This window comes from Trachemys scripta, chromosome 5, assembly GCF_013100865.1.
Source record: "Trachemys scripta elegans isolate TJP31775 chromosome 5, CAS_Tse_1.0, whole genome shotgun sequence".
In the NCBI taxonomy this organism is placed as follows: Eukaryota; Metazoa; Chordata; order Testudines; family Emydidae; genus Trachemys; species Trachemys scripta.
Window position 1 is genome coordinate 56,643,828 of NC_048302.1, and position 25,710 is coordinate 56,669,537.

At 36.4% G+C, this 25,710-nt stretch overlaps 1 protein-coding gene across 1 annotated transcript in view; it reads right to left on the bottom strand.

Moving 5' to 3' along the window:
- Positions 1-25,710, bottom strand: part of LRBA (LPS responsive beige-like anchor protein) — a 567,906-nt gene that overhangs the window by 386,441 nt on the left and 155,755 nt on the right. Inside the window, exon 35 of the mRNA XM_034771513.1 lies at positions 3,801-3,865. Within this exon, the coding sequence (XP_034627404.1) occupies positions 3,801-3,865 (65 nt within the window). The remainder of the gene's footprint in view (positions 1-3,800; positions 3,866-25,710) is intronic.

Consider the following 25,710-nt stretch of genomic DNA (forward strand, 5'->3'; position numbering starts at 1 on the left):
TATACCTATACCTATATCTATATCTATTCTCTTTTCATTGAGCAGAGGCATACGTTTTACAGTCAGAAGTATTATTTATGTCTTTAATGAGGTCTGGTTATATACTGTGATATAAGTTTAATTACTGCTACAAAAAAGTCTTTAGAACCATTCCAATGGAAAAAAGACTTTACAGACACACTGTTCCCTCACCAATAAAAGACAAGACACTGAATTCCTAAAGGCAGTACCTTGAACACAATAGAACCTCATTTTTCTCCATTTAACTAAAAAGAAAACAGCTAAAAAATAGGTGACTTTCAAACCAAATCTTGTTGTCTGATATATATATATATATATATATAGATATAGATATAGATATAGATATATAGATATATAAGCTACTATTTAAACTAGACGAAAGCGTAGTTTGTGAAAGCCAAACGAAGACTTTGCGCAATAGACAGAAGATGGGAAATTCACATTCCAGTAAGGAAGACCTGATTGTCAGAAGATTTTTAAAAAGTTTAAGAACATAAGACATGAGTAGAAGCCTTTACATGATTATTGTCTGGTGTAAATAGCTTCATGTTGTTCTAGTTTATTTTTAAAAAGCAGCTATTACTATAACCATCTTACATAAAAACATTAAGAATTCTCAACCAACATTCAAAGAAGTGTTTTATGACATCACTTTCATGAAGCCAGTGAATGAAAGGCATATCCCTTCCACCAAAGTTCACTCCTCTGACCTATACACATTTTTTTTTAAAAAAAAGGTTACTGGCATCCCCAAGCCAACTATCAAGGAGGATGATTTTTGAAAAGGTTTATGAAAACTTTAAACTTTTTGAAATATTTATATCCCATCATGTGCAAAAAGCTTCTATTTCTTCATTTACTTTCAGCATACCTAGTATGTTTTCAATTTACATAAATATGATGAAACTTAAGTCTATACATAGACAAACAAAATACAATGAACTAAAAGCCACAGTTTGTAAAATGCTCATTTGTGTTGCACATGGTTTTTTGAGAGTGTTAAAATATTCACTATATGGTCTCCAGAGCTCCAAACAAATTCTCTTCTATCCCTCCCTCCAACATATTGTAAGTTATAATTTTTAAATTTCAACACCCCTCCAATACTTTTTGGTGTCTATGCCTTGATGGTTTATTGTGGTTCTAACTCACACTTAACGAAGCAGCTACTAGTATAAAAATCAAAGTTATTGACTGTAAAGGTCAAAAATTGCATATTACAAACCTACAATTTAAAATGGAAAGATATAGTAAGCAGAGACATATAAACACGGTAGTCTTGATTTTGCAAGAGAAAGACTGGGATGAATCAGCTGTAGGTCCCATAATATCAGAATTCCCGCAGTTTGGGGTTGGAGGCTGGGATAAAAGTGGTAGACTGGATAAATTGTTCTAGTGTGGACTTAGTTATACTGTATGATGAGTGCGTAATTTCTTCTTCCTAAACTTTTTCAGGTAAAACTGGCATAAGTGTGCCTGTTATCCTCCATTTCTTCATTAACTATCAATACTAACTAGATTCTTTTCTTCAAATACACCCCATCACCAGTAATAAAGGTCTTTTGGCCAAATTCTGTCCTTAGCTATATCTCTGAGACCACACAGTACTCAAATTATGCTACACCTGGACAGCTGCACAGGTAACGGTCTTCTGTGGAGTTAGGCAGTCACATAATTGGTCCCATAATTTCTCTATTTAGCTGAACAACCACGGTCCAGAATCTAAACCTTTATTTTATTAAGGTAAGGTTGTTTGAAAAATACATAATCTACCTAGAGAGGGAAGATTTAGTCTGTAAGTGGTAGTGGGAGGAAAGAGGAGTTCTAGAATGCAATCATATGGTTTATAATAGTATAATTTTAATAATTTAAAAGCCACAAAGCATTAAGAAGGCCCAATTCAGCAATAACTTTAAAGGATTCTTTAAGTAGGAATAGAGAGAAGACCCATTTAGAGGAGAATACAGAGGACATTTTTAGGAATTTCTTTCCCTTCCCCGTGAAAGTTGCATTCCCAGTCTCTATGCATCTGAAGAAGTGAGGTTTTTACCCACGAAAGCTTATGCCCAAATAAATCTTAGTCTTTAAGGTGCCACCAGACTCCTTGTTGTCTGTCATTTGAGTCAGCCACAGAACAAAGTGACAATAAGACATTTTCTGCTAAACAAAAACACACTTACTGGTCTTCAAAGAATCATTTGTCCCTGAGTGTGACATAACTGTTTTGCCAAGTCTAAGCCATAAATTATTAAGGTAATGTACTTGGGAGGGTAGAGCGGAGGGAGAGTCCATCTATTTACATGGTTTTATAGTTTTCAAAAAGAAAATGGTCTAATTAACACCTTTACAGCAAGAAGAGCTTCTGAAAACCTGATTTAGATGAGGTGACTATCTACTAGGTAAATGCTCCTTAGTGCACAGCCTTAGTAATTGATTTATTAATGACACCCATCCTGCCCAGATGAACCTTACCTTGTTGCTTACAGGCATGAAGGATCTAGATGTTATCTATACTAATAAAACATTAAACAAGGGCCATATTTATAGTAGGCACTCTATAAATCAGGTCAAGGCAGGTCAGAGCTGCATAATAAGAAACAACTACAGGCTAGATCTTACTACTGTAACTGAACACCCTTGTTACTTTTCTTTGGCCCTTGGGATGAAGACTAGTAGTGTGTTCCTATCCACCTCAGAATGGTGTTTCTCTTGACATAAACCCAAGTAAACTCATTCATTATGACAGTCATTACTTTTGCACCTCTTGAGAATCTCTATAAATTTTAAAAGAAACATCTTAAATAGCCACTTCCCCTACTCCTAAGAAGTTGAAAGATTACTTTCTATTGTATTAGGTTTGACACATCTGATAAATTTCACATGACATACTAAAAGAAAATTTTTTCAGCTGTTTTTCATTCCGTTTGTTTCATCACATCTCAGTATCTGCCCTGCTACTGCAAAGTTCATTTTCTACTATGACTGATTCTCATTCTCTTTAGTTACCAGGTAACAGGAATCTTTTTTATTTAAATAAAAATTGCCTTTGTCACATTGTTCCACAGTTAACTAGCTAAAGCTTTTTAGCAAAAAGTAAATATTGCTTTTGGCCTGCTTTAACAATCAATTCCTAATGAAGGAAATATTGATAATTCTGATGAGTGCCACTGCAAGTCAAAGATCATGCCCCTGTCAACTGCTCTGTCATTTTCCATAAATCTCAGCAATATTATATAGATATTGATTGAGTATTAAACATCATCGGTAATATTAAGAGGGTTTTGTATATATATTTAAAGTAATACATTATATTATGCACTTCTGTCCTACTTGGGTTATAAAAGGAATAAGCACTAAATAAATTAAACAAAAGTTAGTATTACAATTCTCAGTTACAACTCCCCCACCCTCCCATACACAAAAGATTAGCTAATAAAAATTATATTATCAGTGATATGAGTCCACACAAAGAGGAAGAAAGAAAATCCATAAGACACTGATGAGATAGAATCCTTATTAAAAAAAACTATAGGAAGAAACTGTTAAGATTCTGTAAAGTGCCATATTTTAATATTACAACTATCAAGAGTATTAAGGAATGCAAAGTTATGTTTGTAAAACTCAAAATGATTATTCAAAGGAGAACTGAACTACTGATTTGCATCATAAACCAGAGAAAAATACTAGTATTTGCAAATCAAAAGTCTCAAACCTCACAATGTGCTGAAAGCTATGATCAGGGAGCCATCAAATGCTGTGACATAAAACACAGAAGTTACCTTCCTTCGTTGACAAGTTCAATAAATGCTAGGCCTGCATTCTTCTGTATTGAGTTCTGCCACTCCTGTAAAGTAAAAGAAAGAAGCGGAAGACTTAGTTTTATAAATATAGGTGAAACAACTTACATATTCTAAGCAGAATTATCCGACTATAATTATTTGAGGAGAAAGCCATGTCATCAAGTCAAGCGACGAGATCCCTGAAAAAAACAGATTACATATTTCTTTTCACTCCAGTTTATCTTCCTATTTAACATCATGTGATGTCACACTCTAATTTCAAACAGGTCTCCTAATTCCTCTAGTTCACTGATGTACTAGTCTCTGCTTCAGTGAATCTAGGCAATGTAGTCCATGTGTTGGTTACATTTCTTTCAGTTTCATTTTTAAGCCATATTATTTCAAATATAGTATGATTTTCCTTATTGTCCAAAGGATTACTTTACATACATATTGGTTATATACTGGCAACACTGATGCCATCTTCTCACAAAGGTATAACACCACTCCCTCTCTTCCAAAATCAGTCCTATATTTTCATGTTATCAAATATTAGATCATGGAGACCTGCTATCTTTCCAGATTTTTGTACATATTAACATTTTTCTAAGGCATGGCTACACTAGAGAATTTACTGCGGCGCTGTAAGCTCTCTAATGTAGCCACTTTAAGCCGACTGGAGAGATCTCTCCCATTGGCTTAGCTACTCCAGCCCCCACAATTGACAGAAGCTATGTTGGCGGGAGAAGCTCTCCCACCAACATAGCGCTGTGCACACCAGTGCTTATGTCAGCATAACTTATGTCGCTCAGGGGGGTGATTTATTCACCCCCCCCCCACAAGTGACATAAATTATGCCAACGTAAACTGTAGTGTAGACATAGCCTAAATAGCAGCAGTGGCAGGAATGTTACATACACTATATATTCACATTACGTTTAATGGGGCCCTATCGTGTAATAGCACACCTCCCAATGCATTGTTTTCCTATGAAAGTCCCACAGCCCAGTAACTCATTTGCTAATTCATGCTCCTATTCATGGAGCTCAAAAGAGTTCATCTCCCCTGCAATAACTTAAGCCCCTTTCTTGACAATGCCCTATAAAGGAACAATTCTTCAATGGCAGTGGGATGGCCTGATGGTTTTTTTCCATATCTAACTTCCATGATTTTTTGCAGTTTGGTCTGGTTAGATTTTTATATCCACAATGTTCTTAAAAAAAAAAAAATCACATCACTCACTTCAGCACTGTCATCATTGTCCTTTTAATCTCATCAGCACTCCCATGATAGACAGAAAATATGAAAATACAAAAGTTTCTTGAAAGCAATGGAATATTTCAAAGCATAGGACTTTTTTTTTTTTTCTGATTTTGAGTCAAGTGAAAAAGTCACATTCCTTCTCAGTTTCATTTATTAAAATGGCACGTATAATTTTAAATTCTTTCTCACAATCATTAGCACAAAGATTAGATCACACAACAAAGTCAATAGCACAGTATTGTTTCTTTGTGCCTCCAATCCCAAGCAAGACAAAATTCAAGATTTTTTAAAATTCAAGCTATCAAAGAAAGGGAAAACATGGGAAATCTGAACTCTCATAGTTCTGATTCCTCAAGATCTTAGGTGCTCTTACATACTTTTGTAAATTGTATTAACATACTACAGTTTTGAAGAGCTCAAGGATAAAGCAATCTTCAGTGAAATGAGTGGGGATTAGCATATATTTCTCATGAAGTGCAATGAATTTTTACTATCATAGCTCGGTACCTTACATCCATTATCAAGCTATTTTAATTATAATCTTACCAATTAAATCCTCTACTTACTCACTGTATTAGAATTTTTTTTTCTCCACTTTGCTATCATTGTTTGCACTAGCTTTCATTGTTATCATGTAAATCCTGCTCATGTTGCTCCTGTCCTACTTCCCCTCGGCCTCCCTAGTATCTTATTACCCTCACTACATTGTTTTAAAATAGTTTGTAAGCATCTTGAGCTAAGTATTACTCCTCTTTATTAGGAAACACCTAGCACACTTTTGGGTGCTGTTAATATTATCAACAAACCCCCCACCATAATGAATTAATACACAAAAGCTTTTTTCATCTTAAATCAAGCTGTAAATATTTAACATTGTCTAACAAAGATAATGTAGTATATAGGGTTCTCCACAAACTTTACAGAAGGAAAAGCAAATTAAAGAATTATTTTTCTGTTTATGACATTGTCCATCTGTTTCTTCATGATAATAATGGCTTTCTTCTTGAATAGCACTGCAATGCTTTAAAACTTAATTGGTGAAGATGGAAGTTGCCAAAAGTGAAGAGAAAGTGCATTTATCATTGTATCTTTCAGCATTTTTCTCCACATCAGAAACAATTATCAAAGGAGGCGTTAGTCTAAACAATTTCATAAACCACAGCTGAACACGCCCTAAAGCAAGCTTTAATAGTTGAAAGAGAAGCTTAATGGTCATCGTCTTTCATGATCAATTCAATATTTCACCACAGCATATACACCCTCTACAACAATTATATTCACTATGCATCCTGCATTGTTATACCAAGATCTTAGTTATTCATCTCCCAAAGGTACTGATGAAAAACATGTTAAAAGGCTCAAACTCAACCGCTAATGCAACTAAATAACTACACGACACATTTAAGCACTTTGAAAAGGAAGGACTACAAGAAGAGATCAACAAAGTCAATAATTTCATACTTGTTCTAAGCTGTACTTAATTGACTATCATTTCCTATGGCTATAAATGTTTACTCTCTAGCAGACATAAGCTACTTCTAATGCTCTTGGTCAGTGTACAATGAAGCAGAAAAGAAGAGAAGCATTGAACACCATCATAAGCATTGGCTCCAATGAAAATATTAATAAGCATTGGCAAGAGCCCATGGGTCTGAAATTACATTTTATTCAAATGCTCTGACTAATGAGGGAATTTCTTACTTTATAATTAATATTTCACCAGCCTTTTAATGGGATATTTAAGCACTTTGATAAGTATACTGAAAGTGATCCAAATGCACTGTAGTTTTTTAAATACTATCGCTTTTCTTGAAATGCTGTTTTATGATTTCTCCAAACTATGTCAATTTCATTAAGGATATTGGTACACCTCCAGCAGCAACATTACAGTAGGGGAACTATTTCTCTCACAAAGTGAACAACATCATCAGCTGTTAGATAAGCAGCAAGTTGTATTTACACTAATAATCTTTTAAAACATATACCTAAAATTAATTCAAAACTAGCAGTGCAGAGACAAGTAATCTTTACAGCACAGCAGAAGTACATAAAGGTGTACTGCTCTTTGAATTATTTTGTTCTCACTAAAATACTGTTTAAGGGTCAAGACTGAGTTTATTCACAGCACATTCTTCTTAGTACTATTCTTCAAAACGAAGAACAAAAGTATAGGGTAAAATCCTGGCCCTGTTTCATCCATAGTGTTTGTGAGCAAACAATGCACAAATTGATTAAAAAGTTCTTGTAATAACTTGGTTAAAATAACCCTGGAAAGTATCAGGGGGGAGGGAGGGAATCTTAGAAGCAGAAACAAAAGAAAAAAAAGAGGAAGACAAGGGAAAACAGAACATTTCAGTAACTTTAAAAATAACATTACTACAGTACACTTACACAATTGGAATTTAATTTTAATGTCTATGACATTATGAAACTTTCCATTTTAATAAAAAAGGGCAAATTCATAAATCAAAATTCAGAGTATTTACTAGCAAGACAGATAAATGAGTAACTCATGCAATATAGACAGAAGGGCTTGCAAATTTAAGAGTACCACTCTGTACCTCTCAGTTGATGTAAATAAACTTGCAAAGTAAGTTCTCATATAGAATTAAATGGAGTAATGAATTTATGATTTCTTCGCCAATTTATTATTTGGTTCAAATTAAATGTGTCACTAACTAAAAGGTGGCTAACTTCATATTTTCATCTCATGATTTAATCAGGTACTTAGAATATGACCAATCTAATAATAAACACATATTGATAGTATCATATACTACATGAAAAAGCAGATTTATTGAAGCCACAAACATGTAACTAAGAATAAGTGACCCAATGGCAATCAAAAAAAATTTTTTATATTATATATATAAAATAAAATCACTGCAATTTTTGGTACAGCTAATGGGAAGGGCACCAAAACACTTTCTTTCACACCCTCTTTTCTGAATCCAATTCTAGCTATCATGCTCATGAATCCTATCCAGAGAAGAGTGTAAGAAAGAAAACGTTTTGGTGCCCTTCCCACTAGTTATACCAAAAATTGCAGAGATGTTTACGTCAGAAAGCGTGCTTGTCCTGAACGCTATCATATAACACAAGAAGAACATATGGGTGGAGCCTAGTGTTAGCCTTGACCAACTAACTTGTTAAAATACAAGCTGTCCTGCCAACACAAAGGTTTTTAAATGTGTTTGCTCATGCTTACAAAAATTATCCTATTTAGACAAGGCCTAAAAGTAGGCTATCCTAGCTTCTCTTCCAACCTCACCAATTCAAGTTACGGTGGAAGTAATTGTCAGAATCCCCCTGTGCCACCATTTCTTTGCTGAAGAGTTCAGTGCTTTAAATAAAAGGCCGCAATTTGTACAAGACATAGAAATTAACAACTCCACCCTGCATAGCACATCAAGTCCTGGCCAAAAACTTCTTGGCTCTGTGGGTACCATATGCTGGCCTCTAGTCTATGTGTCTGTGTACACTGCAATTAGCCACAACAGACCTGTGCCAGCTGACTCGGGCTTGGGCTACAGGGCTGCCTAATTGAGATGTAAACATTCAGCCTCAGGATCCTGAGCTCTGGGACCTTCCCCCATCATGGGGTCCATTCCTTTTGCCAATCCCACCAAAGCTCCCACTTGGTGAACAGGAGACGCCTTTCAACATCTGTACAAACCTTTTATTTCAAAGATACACCAGTAGCCATTTGATAGCATCAATACCATTGTAAAGGAGATGAATACTCTAACACTTATATTTCCGTACTTTCAGTAAGCACAATAAAAGGATGTCTATCTAAGAAAAAGGAGAATTCAGAAAAATGCCTCTTAGACTAGTGGTATCCAACGTTTTTGGCCTGATGGCTGAAATTTTTTTTAAATGGTCAATACTCAAAAACAGATTCTCTGCTCCCTTTTGCTACTTAGGCAGTAAAAACCCATAAGCCCGTGGCATGGGGATACGTATGGCATGGGGTGCCCTTTAGCAGACAGAGCTGGCACTGCTATGTCCTACACTGCCTTCTCTGCAGCTCATGATGTAGCGCACATGGCAAGGGTGAGGTGGAAGTAGCTGCACTGCGGTGCCCTGTGGTTATCCCCAGCTGTTGTGTGGTCCCTAGAGGACCTTTGCCAGCCCTTAGGCTGCTGAAATCTAAACTAGGACTGAGGCAGAGAATCAGGGAAATACAACTAGTTGCTGGTTCTCAACTTCTCTTCTTTCACCTTTCTGAGGCTCCAGAGCAGTTGTGTAGAGAGCGGAGCCATCCTTTGCTAAGCGCTCTCCTAGGCTCAGATACAGCCAGCCAAGCTCCATTCTGCTTTCCCTGGGGCTTCAGCAGACTGGCAATAGAGCAAGCACAACTACTCTCCTCCTCCCTGTTGTCTGGTGCAACAGGTAGCCAACAGGGAAGCTGCTAAGCAGCTTACAGTACAGAGGAGATAGCAACTGCTTAGAGTGCTTCTCCTAATAATGGGGCTGATTTGAACAGTTCAGCTAAAAAGATGGAGGCTATGGTTTAGGACACATTTTCAAGTCATAATCAAGCACACATTTTCTTAAAACACAGGCTTTCAAGGGCCACAGCCTCAAAGGCCACAGACCGGACAAAAATAGGAGTAAGTTATAATACTGAAACAAATGTCATGCTTTTCCTTCTGCACAAATATATGATCCCACTTCTTATTGACGCTCCAGTATAGTGAATGAAGTTTTGATTCAATTTCATACTTATATATGGGAAAATTTACACAGATGAGATGCTGCCATCCCTCACTTTTCAGTCAATATCAAGAATACACTTAACTGTGTGTGTGTGTGTGTGTGTGTGTGTGTGTGTGTGTGTGTGTGTGTTATACACAGACCCCTCTTTAATCTGACATCTCTCTCTAATCTGGTAACTTCATCACTGACAAAGTCCAAGGACTCTCCTTTATGATAGTGATGAAACAGGTTAAAAAAATATTAAATATTACTTGAAACGGGGACAAAGAACATTTGTATGTAGCCACAATTTTCATCTTCACACTTTAGGAAGCAGTTATTCCAAGTATGTTTCAAATTAGAACATTTGTATGTTATACTATTAATTATATCAAAATTCTGTATATCTAATTAAACAATTTCATTACTAAGCAAATGTGTACATCTTCAGCCAGATATATATAATAAATAAATAAAATGGGAACTGATTTATTTTAAATTTGAAAAATGCACTACCAATGGCTTTTGGATAATCCCCCCCTCCCACCATCAGATTTTTTTAATAAGTTATATAAATATCTCCACTGCTACATATTTGTATTTTCAAAGCATTTTCCAGTGTGTTTGAAATTTAAATCCAGAAGTGAGAAAAAAAGGTGGCAAATCAGTAGATACTTCATCCTTTGCTATATAAGTTATGGGAAGTTTTAATAATTTATTTCAATAACGAAAAAAGTGAGAAGGATGACTTCAACCCTGACAAATGTGAATGAGCCAGGAAAGGAACAGGGTGAGAAAATGTGTTAACATATGGCTAGGACACATATTATACACTAGACTAAAGGTCAAATCTGCACAAAAAACTTGCTCATGGAGAGATATAGTAATCTTTAAAGTGCCTAAAGTAAACTATCAAGAACTTTTCAACAGTGTTTGCACTTGATGTCAGCACTCTCTCAGCACTACATCTACTACAAGCTTTGGTAAACTCAGCAATAAAGAACAGAGTGAAAAGTAGCAGACTATCTTAGCTGATTCTTCATAGCATAAAAGAGAAAACTATACAGTAAACTGAACAATTGTCAACCTAGACAAATCTATGTAGAGTCCAAGTATAGTAAATTGTTTGTCCTGCTTTGAGCAGGGGGTTGGACTAGATGACCTCTTGAGGTCCCTTCCAACTCTGATATTCTATGATTCTATGTTGCTGCAACTCCACCAAGGGTGAAATCCTGGCCTCATTGAAGTCATTGGGAGTTGGGATCAGGATTTCATCCTGTTTTAAGTCAAATAAAGCTGAAGAGGCAAACCCTATTTAGAATTTCTACACTAAAAGTAAATGTATGTATTGGTGTAAGCAGATGTTAAGCTCTATAAAAGAACTCTAAAGCTACAAAAGCATGTGATATCTTTCAAAACAAAAGTACTGAAGAAATAAATCTTCAGATTCACTCACTTTGTGTAGAACGTGCATAGACCTGCATATGATAAGAAAAAAATCTAGCATTGACAAACTAACAAAAAAGGAATTAGACAACACAGAAATAGATCTGAATTTTGACAATTACACAACACAAAGTACCTTGCAAAAAATATTTACTGCTGTTCCAAGCATGTAAAAAGTTGGTGAATTATTAAAAGAAATTTGACCAAAAATGTCAATAGTTTTTTTTTTAATTTAAAGATTTACTCATTATATCATTCCATACTAAACAATGGCCCCTTTATGACAGCCTTAACTTAGCGTCAATCTACCCAAGTCAAGTTCTCTCACTACTCAGTAAAGAGGATTTGATTTCAACAAGGGTGATAAAAGTTGCTCTAACCCTACCCAGCTACAAGCTCTCAACAGATGATCATCATTAAGCCTCTATCAAGGGTCCACGTACTGAGGCTCTAAAAATGTGTCCTATTAGTACATAGTCCGTCTGTTTGGCAACTCCAGTCATCAAGAGAAATGGCAGCTGTTGCCCTCCAAGGTCTGAAGTCAAGTCTTTAGGGAATCTGAAAGCCCAACTGGAAAAAGCAAGGCCTGTTCATTAGAGACTGCTCCAGGGGAAACTTGCAGGGCTGCCATTGGAACTATATAAAATAGCTAATTATTTTTATAAGACTTTAAAACTATCAAATGCACTCAGATACAATAAAAAGTATTTATTGCTTGCATTCCATTAAAAATACCTTTTTTTTTGAAACACAAAAAGCAAAGCAGCTAGTGGTAGTGTACAACTAAAGCTTTTGAATTAAGCAATTTTAATAAGGTGGCAGAAAAGTGAATATATCACTGGGTAAAAAATTGTTTAAAACAGATGAAATCAGAATTTTTAAAATATTTGGATTTGGTATGAAATTAAGTTGATTCTATTAAGTACATTTGAAATAATGACATCCAAAGATATTTATTATGTCTGTGTGTGTACATAATCTCCTGAAAAATGCAAGAACTGGAAAAAAAAATTAAAGGTACTGAGAACTGACTTGACTAACGTTCTTTTCAATTCTGCTGATGTTTTTAAACAAATAGCAATATGAGTAGTTGGAAATGTCAAGGATGTATCCAAAAAAATATCAACACATCAGTTTTAAAAAATGTATTTGGCCCAATAAGTATCAAATTAACACTGAGCAAAGGACAGAGAAAAGAGGAGGAAAAAAATGTTAACACCACAATGAAACATTTGTAGAAGTGTGGAACACAGTTTATCTTAAGAAAGCAGCTATCCTTGTCCCATCTCGCTTTCTGTGCGTTTTTGACAAGTAGATATATTTTATTTGCATTAGAAAGGTATTTTTTAACATTTTAATCATGCTATGGAATCAATGTTTCGTATACTGAAATATTTGCCAGTTATATACCCTGATAACACTGTATGTATTGAATTCCAAGAAGGTAAAAACAGATCACTACTACAGAATATTTATTACACAGTAACAAATCTTTTAAAAGTGTTATATGAAATTCATTAGTGTTCCTTAATCAATTCCTGGATCAACATGCACATTAGCTTCTGACAGCCTAATTCAAAAAAGCAATTACAACCCTAGTCCTTATGTAAAAAGACGACAGAAAGCAACTATGTTAAACCAGTTAAAGAGAATGAAAATGTAAAGAAAACAGATTAAGAATGATTTATATCAATGCCTAGTGCTGAAGTTAATTACAACTAACCCAATAAAATAGTGCCTTTATTATTGTACAGCAAGTAATAGCCTTAGACACAGAAAACAGAACTCTTTCTGCTGACTTTTGCATGCTCAATTCCACAGCACACTACATTAAGAATTAAACAAGTAGTAAATAAGCCATACAATAAGGAGTTTTTAACTAAAAGCAGAAGACTCCCCTGCTGTTTAACCATTTGGGGTATTCCATTGTGAACAGTGCTTCCTATAAACTGGCATTAAGTTATGTGGTAAATACCTAAGATTACGTTATAATGAGAATTTAATTTCAATACCTAAAATTAGAGTTCAACTCTCAAGCTTTTATAGATTCTGAAAACAAACTTCATGCATTTAAAATTGTGTTAACCTGCTTACTGAAGTACTAGATTATTCAGTAAAATACTAAGTACAATTACATCCTGCAAAACAATACTCATCAGTTATACAATGAGAATTTTAAAGAGTAACAGGTAATTGACTTTTTCCTTGCTCTGCACAAATTTGTCCTGACAGACACTTACTACATTAAATATGTACACACACACACACACACAGTGGTGACATTAATTTCATACCTCCACAAGATCTTACAATAGGTTGAGCCAATGTAATCTGTGGTAGTGCACAATATTTCTAAGCAGAGATCTTGGAATAGAAAATTAATTAACTCTTACCACCAGAATGTTCATATAAAATTACCAAAAAAAGGCAACCATGTAATATAAGGTTACTGCTCATTCAGCAGGGTCTGGTGACAATCACTATAGCTCCAGGTCTGTGTCACCAGAACTCCCTGATAAAATCCTCTATATTATAGCTATTTTAAAACCTGATTTTAAAAGGTGGAATATTTATACAAAAGGTGTTTGTAGTTTAATTTATATACAATACTCTAAATCATTACTTGAGAAGTATCATTACATCCATAAAAACAAGATCACATTAAGAAGTGACAGACTGCTCTGTGCTAAATACTAATCCCTCTGCCATCCAGAGCCAGCGACAGACTATAGATTTGGATAAAACTGAATCCATGGATCACTGGTTTTAGATCCATTGCCTGAGAGAGAAGAGGCAGTGGGCAAGCTACCTGGTCTCCCTTTCTCTCTAGCTAGCTGTTGCCATGACTCCTCAGGCAATGTCATCAGGGGTCAGGATTGAGTTCAACTAGCAGCAAAGCTTCCCTACTGCAGAGGTTCCTCCCCAGGTTCTTTCTTCACCAGCTATTGTTAATGCTGAGAGAGGAGGCAGGAGCATGAGAAGAAGAATAGCTAGGCTATTAGCTAAACCTAGCTGTAATCCTCAATATCAGTGCAGGACTCCGGGTGTCAAATAGTTCTACGGGAGATAAAGGTGCAACATAATTAAGGGGAAAAATTAGGGAAGGAAAAGTAGTTAGGAAAACCAATGAGGAAAAAGGACAGGTTGAGTGAACAACCCAGGAAAGAAAAAAGAAATGGTTCTACATAAAGAAGTTGTGGGTGAAACATAGTAAATGCACAATTTTTATTTTTTTAGAAAGGGAAGCAAATCCAGGGCTGGCTAAATTGTGTTAAGACAATTACTACTTGTTGATATCAGTGTTCATTTGCTGGGCAACCCATTTTAATTCTTGAGATTTTGTAAAATTAGTCCAGTCTGCCTTGCAAATGGCAGATTATTAATTACAAGGCTTGGCAAACCATAACACACTTATAGCTGTACAGCTGCATTGATGGTGACAGACTGATATCGCCCAGAACAACTTCCAGAGACAACAGAGCAGCAGCAATTGTCCTGCCCAATGTTAAATAAGGTTTAACTAAGTAAGGCAGCATTCAAGACAGTCCCTGGTAAATAGCTTAAAAATCATAAGAGTTCTTCCCTATTACCCCTTCCCCACCCCTCAAATTTTTGTCTTAATATAAATCCTTATAAACAAATTCATTACAAAAAAAAACATGCACAAGACTGGCTGTCACCAGGTATCAGTACTACCCATATATTTGAATGAATAGCTCTTTAGGACACACAGGTACGCAACCCTTCCCTGGATCACTACCCTCATCGTCTCCAGCCCTCCCCCTTTCTTTTGTCTTTCAATCTACAAAACTGCAATAAAAGAATTTAAACACAAACAAAAAAAAGTTGTACAACTAACATGAAATTTGCCATCATCACACTGTTGATTCTGCCTCTGTGTTCTATTCCTTTCCCCTATCCTTTGTATGTCTTGTCTATTTATACTAAGCTCTTCCACACAACAATTGTCTCTTATTCCATGTTTGTACAGTGCCTAGCACAATAGAGACCCATTCTCGGTTAGCATCTACACACTACCACAATAAACATGATAAACAATCATGCTGGGATGCACTAGCAAACTAGTCTCTGCTAGACTTATCTGGTACAAAGTTTAAGAAAACAAAAATTTCCCTTACATATGAGGAGATGAATATAAGCAATTCCTTACATAAAAACAAAGGGCTCTGGAGGAAGTAAAACTGATTTCCCCCTCCCTAATTTTGGATCATTTTTATGAACAGTGGAGATCTGATATGTGGCAGAGATGCACCCCAGTTTCCTACTTGTGGCAACACCATTTGTGAATTATAAGATTATGCTGCTTTCATGAAGGATCTCAAAGCATTTTATGAAGATTAATTAATTAACCTCACAAACATTCCTTGAGTGGGTTAGATGTTATCCCTATTTCACAGATATGAAAACTGAGGCAAAGAAGGTTTGAGTGACATGACCAAGGGTTAAACATTAAGTCTGGTTTAACCACTAGACCAGTTCTTCCTCTAGCATAACATTCAGGCCAGAGACCATTTTCCATCCAATCTTGAATTTATTTTTTTTTTATTTTTTTTTAACAACTGTATTGAAAACATCAAGAATGAATGTGGTCAGATAACATGTAAGCAAAATAGTTCTTTTAATCAGTGTAAAGCCAGAGACAAGTGTTTCTATACTCTGGACTTTTCATAATCTTGGACTTGTCCCTTCACTAGCCTCTCTCTCCATAGTCTCAAATATAACAGACTAGCTGTAAAACAGCAGGGTGTCAAATTAAAGCACACTTTATTTTCAGAGGTCTCCACACTTATAGGCTGACTTCCTCTCAGGAAGAGTTCCATTTCACTGCATAGCCCAATCAGCAGGGAGCTCACAGAATTAAGTGCCAGTTGATATTACTTTGTTTTACATTTACCACCCATGAGAATATTGTTCAAAGTTCTAGTTAGAAAGCCAGCATGATATCATCCTTCTGACTAGACTGCCAAGCCACAGGGTGTGCTCTCACTGCACAAAATTCACCTTAAATGGTGGTGTTTTTTTAAGTCCTAGTGTGCTGGTGAAGCGACAGGATGCCTTTTAGTTCAGAGAAGTCTTGCTTCTATAGCTAAATTATGATCCTCTAGTTCTGAACATGTGCAGCAATGTACTTTCATTTCAAATTAAGCTGTTTTTCCCCAAGCTTCTCATTTATATAAGAGTCTACACTCCTCCTTAAACATATAAATGTATATTGATTCATGAATCATATATGTACAGAGCAGCACAATTTTACATTTTATGGGCTATAATTTCAAGTTGAATAGACATTTTAAAGTAAGTCAAAACATAAACAAGCTTTTTCTGAATCTATGCATGTGATTTTCACTTAACTTTCTTCTCTCTTAAATGAGCCTATCATACCTAGAGAGCCTAAAACTGAAATAAGTAAACTGTATTTAATAAGAATCATAACTAAACATAAACTAAACTAAAATCATAATCACTATGTTCATTTGAAAACGTACTGTAGGGAACAAGTGTGCTTTGGTAAAATGACCTCATAAAAGTCTTATCCATCTCTAATTTCTATGATAAATTATTTCAAGCAGGGGATTGGGGGGGGGGGAGGGTGGTACTGTACTTGAGACATTCTAGGCATATAATCTGTATTTCAAAAGCACTATTCAATTCTTCAAGCATATAGTCTCTTTTGCAGAAACAAAGCTCCAAATATAAAAACTAATTCCAAAACAAAAATGGAGCACTTCTGGCATTACTGTGCATGCTGGTTAAAATTGCATTTGCTACAGTTACACATGTATCTCCATTTTATTCATTTTTGATACAGTTTAACTACATAATCATGTATGACCTGAAAAATAAAATACAAATTATATCTAAGAATGTATCTCCTTGTAATAGGTTTTTTTTAATAAAACTGTGCCGTTAATTACTTTTCAGCCAGCAGCAGTTTTCCTAATGTACAATTCATGTAAGCAGACCACAAAATTAACTAAGGTGACCTGTGTGTGCCAGCAAGTTTTCCTCGTTACCATCATAGTCATTCTGTCCCATGCTGCACAAGAATGGTTTAGTAAGTACATTTCATATATACGACACTAATAGATATGTCAAATACACATATATGGCTATAGTTGGAGAAATGCAAATGCATTAAAGACTAAATGCTTAAATGTAACTTATGGTAGATTTTTCATTAACATGGCATTCTTATAGAGTTTTTAAAAGTAGTTTCATAAGTTACTGAATGAAGAAAAAAGTTCCATTGTGGAACGATTTGCTTAAAATCTGAAATGTCCTATCCCACTACTCACCTTATCAGAACATCATGACTGAGCCCCCTCTCTCCTGCACATTTTAGAGAGAGGCTCTTTACTGTTAATATTAGAAGCTGTATGGCTTTTACCTTTGAAAAAGAGATCACAAATAAAGCACAGAACTCTGCCTCTTCCCCTGCGTACCTCCTCTATTTTTTCAGTTTGTAACTGTACCCAGAGTGGCCTTCCTTAGCTGAGCACAATCACCCAACCACCACCTCAATGCAAAATGCACAGCGTGATTTTTGGTATGTCATAACTATGTCAAATTTCAACAAGTTTTCGTTAGTAAGCCAGTTCTCTCCTCACGGAGGACTATTTCCTTGTCAAATTTAAACTATCTACCCCAAGTAATTTAAGCAACAAGAGTATGAAAAATATTACAAATATTTTTCCTTCATTTTCATATTCAAAAACAGTTTTTGTTCATCTTAAAACTTTAATTTGCATACATTCCCCATTGGGGAAGAGAGTAAGCCTGGAAAATTTCACCCCACAGTTATGGAAAGATAATCAACTACAAACAGAATGGTAGAATGAAAACATGCATTCAGCTTTCACTGCAGCGGTCACTACCGGGCATAATGTTACTGCCACAGACTCAATGCATCATTAAGTCAAGAACTAGGCAATTACTTTTCATGAAGTATTGGCAGATGAATCTCCACACATTTTAACCTATTTCCACAGGTGGTGTAATAGCAAGGGTTAAACTATATGCCTTCATTGATTTCTGACCAAATGCCATGGGCTCTAAATAGAAAGTCAAAACTGTGTTTGCTAAATTTCTGCTGAAAAGGTGACTGCACATCCAATGCATGTGCTACAAGTTATGTCCATCCATATTAGGTGCCTATATACCTTTATACGCTAAACAGAGTTGAATAATAAGAGCTAAAATGTTGAAAAACTACAATGTTTTAAGTGCATTATTTGATGTCCACACTGATAGTGAACAACTCCATATTTTCCTCAAAACACCCATTCCACAAATGCCTGAAAAACAGATTGACTAGAAAGTGAACAGATCCTCGCTCTGATCAGACCAAAGCGAGACAGAGCCTGACTGTTCTACAGCTGAGGGCCCTCCATGGAAAATGCCCTGACAGAAACCCCTTCATTTCAACTGGGGGGCAACTCTATTTCAAGCATCTCCACTGAGCCCAACTGCAGAAGTATTGCACCATGAGAAAGGTGGTTTTTCAGATAACTGGGCCAAAACATTGAGAGAACCAGAAAGAAACCAATTCAGAAGTGAAACTCCATCCAAAAAGCAGACAAAACACATTTTACACTAGCTTTGGTTTCCAAGTGTTCTTAGAATGCATTACAGTAATGTAGTTTTGAAGTGACAGAAATGGGTGACATTTTTCAAATAGTTTATTCACTGAAAAAATGCAATTTTGGTTGACATGAATTTGTTTGTGAATTTGACAAGAATTCAACAAATTTCAGTCCCCATAAAATTTTTGGCCTACATTCACAAGCAGATGTATGCACCATTCACAGAATGGCTGGTGCTGGTAGCATCTTGTCCCCTTTATAATCTTTAGCTCAGTGGTTTGGGCATTCAACTGGGATGTGAGAGACCCAGATTAGACTCCCCCACTGTGGAATAGGAGGATTTGAAGCTAGGTCCCTGGCCAGGTGCTCTAAAGATTATGGGGATGGGGCACGCGACACCCCACTACCTCAGCCCCCTCCCCATTTTATGACTCTAGCCCTTTAACAATGCCTGGAAACAAAATACTACATATGACCTACAATCAACTTCTCTACTTTTTTGATTTGACAATTCCAAAAAAGTTTGGATTCAGTCTGACCCAAACCAATTTTCTTTTCTCCCCCCTCCCCCCACTTTTTAAGCTGTCAGCAAACAAACAAAAAACCCCAGTAATTCTCCCTACTTTAGTGACAGACGATTTACTTGCTGTAGCAAGGTCTATATCTCATCTTAGTCACAGACAAGAAAATAAACTCAGGCCTGGTTTACACATAAAAGTTAAATCAGCTTAGCGACATTAGTTAAGAGGTGTGGAAAAAACCACATCATAGACAGACATAGCCCTGTCGATAAAATCCTGAGTATATACACAGTATGTCATTCCGGTAAGTGCTCTTCCTATATCAACAGAAAATCTCCTTTTGTCAGTGTAGTCTGTGTCTACACTAGGGGACTATGCAGGCACAGTTATGCCAACACAAGCTCCATAACTACCATAGCATCTGGTAGAAGACATTACAAATGGAAGCCTCAATCCAAGACTGAGGTAGGAAACAACTCAGAGAGCTTCTATTGGTTTTCAATCTTCTCAGAACAGAGCTTCAGACAGCTGACTATTAACCAAGCTCCACTCTCAGACAGACATTGGGTAACTGACATAGTTGAATCAAGTGAGACAAAAAGCAGTGTATTGTCAGCATCCTACAGACTCCACACTCTGCCAGCCATTTAACATACTTGTTGAGTAAGATGGGTGACAATGAAAGAGCCCACAGGATGGAAGAGCAATTGTCCAGAATTATCCCCTAAAACCTATCCCAAAGAAAGAAGTTGCTCAAGGGTGACTCCTTCCCCTTCTGCTACAGAATGCAGATGTATTCAAAACACCCTGTAGTTATCAAAGTGCTCTAAAGAATTAGCATGGACACCTGAGCCTCTTCCTTAGCTGGGAGGAGATATCAATCAGGACAGTTTCTAACCCACATACAGTCCTAGCTTCTCAATGACTGGGTTTAAGTGCAATTCATTCATGTAACTGCTTTTGCAACTCAAAACAGCCTAACCTCTTCAAAACTCCAGGAGATTTTAAAACTTTCTTTGAAAAAGAATCAGTTTTGATCTTCAACCTTACTGTTAGTTTCTCCACACCAGCTGCCTCTCAGGTCTCAAACAACAGCAGACCCTACACGGAAAACTCACCACGAAAAACAAATACTACAGCATGATCTTCCAGTGCTGAGTAGAGAAAGATTACAGGGAAGGAAAAAACAACTTTTTTCTACTACCAGATAACCATATAATAGTTCCTCTGACTCTGGCAGGGGGAGCCCCAGTAAAGTTGCCAGCAGTGGCTGGCAGCCATCCCGGGGGGGGGACGTGTCAGAATTCCATTTGATTGCTGTGGTTATGGTGTGCTCTACACTAAGCAATTTCCCTAAATATAGTAAGATTCTGCCCATGCCCTGAAGAGCTCAGAATTTAAGATATGGGGAGCATCACGTAGATCAGAAAGCAGCATCAGAGAAGCCTTCATTCCACATAATTATATATAAGTCAGATGTGCATTCCACATTAATCCCGATTACATTTCCTTATTGCACTATTTTCTAGCATCTAATGGAACACATTCTACCCTGCATGTCACACACTATGATTTACATTGGCTTTAATAAATTCTTTATTAATACCATTTCTGCGACTAGATATATAGCACTCAATAGTAGTGTGCCCATCTGACGTTTTAAAAAAGCATACATAATACCTCTAATATGCCCATCCATAGTCGATATAAGTAAGGCCTGAGGTGACTTAAGCATCTAGCTATCTTGAACAGCAGCAGAATAGATTGCCTTCTTCTCTCAGCTATACAAACAGCTAGCTCATAAGCTATTTTTAAAATAACCTCTACAAGAGTACAAAACTATATACAGATAATACAGGCCCCTGGGAAATTTGTAAATCACAAAAAGTACTTTTTTGCCTATCTCAATATAATCTCATGGTATGACGCACAATCTTGAAGCCTCAATATGTATAATCTAAAAAGAAAGTGAACAGTGTAGGAAACATCTGTAAGCACAAATTCTCCAATACCACTTCTTGTTCTGACAGAATTCAGTTCAAGACTTGAGGATACACTTTCCTTTTGATTTGTCCCTTAAACTCTCAAACTTTCCTCCCTTTTGTCCAATAAAGCTGTGTTTCTCTTCTGTCCATTTTATTAAAACAATTTATTAGAGAAATTTTCCTTTTTCTGCTACAAAACAGCTATATCTGATGAAAGCAAAGCTTCTATTGGCAGATGATCACCACAATTTAAATGGTAAAACCTCCAATTACTCGAATTTTTAGATATACAGTAACTCCTCACTTTACATCCTCCTGCTTAATGTTGTTTCAAAGTTACATCACTGCTCAATTAGGGAACATGCTCATTTAAAGTTGTGCAACGCTCCCTTATAACGTCGTTTGGCTGCCTACTCTGGCCACTGCTTGTAAGATTCTGTGGAAGAGCAGCAACTTTACAAGGGAGCATTGCACAAGTTCCTCTTCTCTGTCTCCTCCACCTCCCTCCCAGCACTCCACCTCCTCCTCCCTCCCTCCCAGCAAAGCGGGTAAGCACCGCATCTCTGCTCCTCCCTCTCCCTCCCAGAAAGTTCTACACGTCGCCAAACAGCTGTTTGGCAGCGCTTAGGGATTTGGGGGGGGTGGGGGAAAGCGGGGATGCAGCGTGCTCCGGAGAGGAGGTGGAGTGGGGATGGGAAGAGGTGGGCCTGGAGTGGAGCAGGGACAGGAAGAGGTGGGCCTGGAGCATTCCCGGCAAAGTCGCACCTGCTCTTCTCCATGAAAGCTGCTGCTACAAAGGTGCTTTCTAGCATCCTTGCCTGCAGTGGGCTGTGCCGGTGTGGGGTAAGCCAGGGTCACTTCCCAACCACAGTACAGTACTGTACAGTATATAATGCCTTTTGTCGGCCCCAAAAAAATTTCCTTGGAATCTAACCCCTCGCATTTACATTAAATCTTATGGGGAAATTGGATTCGTTTAACATCGTTTCACTTAAAGTTGCATTTTTCAGGAACATAACTACAAGGTTAAGTGAGGAGCCACTGTATAAGGAGCTTTGCGATTTGAAATGTTAATTGTTGCCAAGATTACACTTTTCAGACTGCAAGCTTCAACAAAAACAAGCTACTAATATAGTTTCAAAAGCAACAGTTTAGGATATGCATTGAAATAACTTTCTGCCTATTTCACAGCAAAGATCCTACAAAATCTGTCCTCAACATCAAGACTTGTGCACTGTGATGCTCATTTTCAAACTTTTTGACTATTCAGACACAAAGGAATTACGTGGAAAATATCTTGGATTAAAATGTGCCCATCTAACATCAATTAAAAAAACAAATTGGAGCAACATCCAAAACCACCCCCAAGACCTACACTGACATTGCTCTGCATCTAATCCTTTAATATCTAACCCAGAGAGCTGCTAGGTTGGGTGCTTCTGTTGATCTCAACTGCTAAGGGAACATGAAAAAAATGGCTTTTGAGATAACTAAAAAGTTTTAGTTGAATTGGGTCTAGGTTATCATTATTGTTAGTCATCACATTATATTTCACTTGACAGAAAATTAGAAACAAGTGCAGATCACAGATCATGTGTGTTGTCTGCAAGAAACACCATTCAACCAACCAGCAAGTAGCCACATTCTGCACCAGCTGATGTTTCAAAGTAATTTGAGGATTTAGTCTGTAAAGGACACTGTAGAAATCAAAGTGCAAAATGGATCACTGTTGCAAAATTTGCCTCTGAAAGAAAAGGCCTGGGACACAGGATATCCAGAAGAAGCTGAAAATGCAACAAGACTTCAGGATCAAATAATTTCCAGTTTGTGGGGGAAGGGGTGTATGTCAAATTATAATGCAAAACTAACTCTGACCACAGAACTCCTCATGGGAAAACACCACATCATACTGCTCACTGGTGCATAATTAAAGATATTAAGGAATATTTGGATTATAGATATTAAGGAATATGGTGTTATTGTGTTATTGTACATGTTGGAGATATGTGTGACTTATTTATAGGGCAATGGAGTCTGTCAGTGAAAGTGGTGATTAAATGGTGTATAGGTTAAGTTAAAGAAAGGTATTCCCTTGCTTTGGAAGGTTTCCCCCTCAAGCAACCTTACCTGATTATGAGAATTTAATTATATGGTAAGATAACATGATCATGGAAGTAGATGGACACCTGGATTCTAACCTCCACAGATAGTAAGGTTCACTTTTTGAATATAAATAGTTGCTGCTTTAGATGCTTCTAAGGTTTCTATTTTATTTTTCGTTTGCTCCATGTACAATGTACATTAACATATGTGCTCTATCTGAGCTCACTCACTACCACCAAATTAAAAATGTATCGTAAGTCAAAAGTGTGTGACATTTAGTGCATTTTCCTTCTCAGCTATGGCCCCTATTCTGAAAGCTGGTCCACATGGGCAAAGCTCTTGCTTGCACGCAAGACAACTTGAAGGATCATGGGATATGTTAATTCCCCTCCCCCACCTACCATATGAAACATTCATTTTATCCATGTTTTACTAAAAATCTAATGGCTATAGATATGTAGTTATATTGAGGCAAAGGAAAACTATGTTAATTTTCTGAAAAAGAAAATACCAAAATGGAGCTAATGTTTTAAAATATTGGTCTTATTTTAAAAATACCTCAAGGATGTGTCCTTTACTCTTAGAGTTACAAGAGGGAAGAGGAACAATTAAGCACCTAGAGAATTTAATCATTAACAATGAACCATACTATAACTTTTTTTGTCTTCTTCCTAAATGGGAGTTGCAGTCATTTGAAGGAGCTTTGTGTAGTTTTCTTGGCCAGTTCTGGTAAGTGATGCAATACCCGCACACAGTATTTGAGTCTGTCAGAATAGACTAATTCTATAGTCAAGTCAAGGGAAATTAGATCCACTACAACAAAGCTTCTAAGTCAACGATGAACCTGTCAAACAGAGGCTAATCACTTTTGTTGTTTATATCCTGTGACAATTTGGTTGATTTGCTGCAAAAAGAATACTTTTAGCTTTTTTAAATATTGCAAATATTAACAATCTACCATTTTAGAGGCATCAGAAAATTAATAGAACATATTCTACCTAATTCTCTGCTTTACACCAGATTACTGTACACTTCTCACCCCACTGCTACAGTAGCTAAGGAGAAAGCTTAAACATATAGAGACAAAAGGATAAACATTTTAGATAGCTTTATTAAAGACTGGAGGTTTTTCAGATCAGTATAGTTATTTCAAGGAAACAACTGAATTACTGGATCTGACAAAAGAGTTGTGGCACACAGTGGCATATTTACTTGTGTATATATACACATACACACATTCATGTGGACGCCTTCAAGGGTTTAGTGATACACTCAGAGCAATTTTAGGGGAAAATGTTTATCCAATGATGGTTATGTCAGACCTTTAACATGAAGGAACTTTGTCCCAAAATAGCATACACAGGCACCTAATATATTCTGATGTCATCCATTTAAAAGGAATATCAGATTATCTTAGGACTTTACTCTTTTTGCTGGTTTAATTACTCAGACAGGATGGCGGGCCAGACTACATGGTGCTTCTAGTTTCAGCGTACTCTATGCATTTCTGATAAATGGGAAAAGAATAGATGACCTGGCAGAAGGCTCAGACAATAACATGTGATTTACAGGACATGAATGCAGCTACTATAAGATTTATCTGACAGCCCTCTCCGATAGTGGACTGTTGAGTATCCGATGGAATGATTTCTAGTCTGGAAAGTCTACTACTGAGTAGCCATACACATTATTTATTTATTAGATGTTTTGGGTTGAAACCATTTTTAAATGATGCACTTCACAATGCTTAGCCATAAATTTAGCTTTAAACCCTAGAAGGGAGGTAGTGTTATTGGAATGTATGTCAGACTGAATTAGGATGAGCAACGCAACGCTTTTATAAAGTGGCCTTGAATGCAACGTCGATTCTTTCAAAAATGATATTAATGTCAAATAAGCAGAAACACTTTGCAGTAATATTAAATGAAGGATTCCTTTTTGTCTTGATAGATTTATATAAATGTAAGTACATACACTCACACAAAGTCTCAAATTTAGTGTGTCAGTCAAAAAACTACTTTTTGATGATTGTATGGAGAATAAGCCTTACTCTAGTACACCAATCTGGGTTTTAAATAAGAGGTTTGCACTACGTTGAATTATTTAATTTTTTCATAAACCAAGGGAGATGAGTAAATTTAAATAAGGATCACAACAACAACATTTTTACACGTAGAAGCAAGGGGGGTGTCTAAATAGTTGACTTGAAAAACTTGAACAAAAAATAGCAGAAATAACTACATAAAAAGATTTCTTTTCAGACAGTTGTAGTTACTCTTAAAAATTA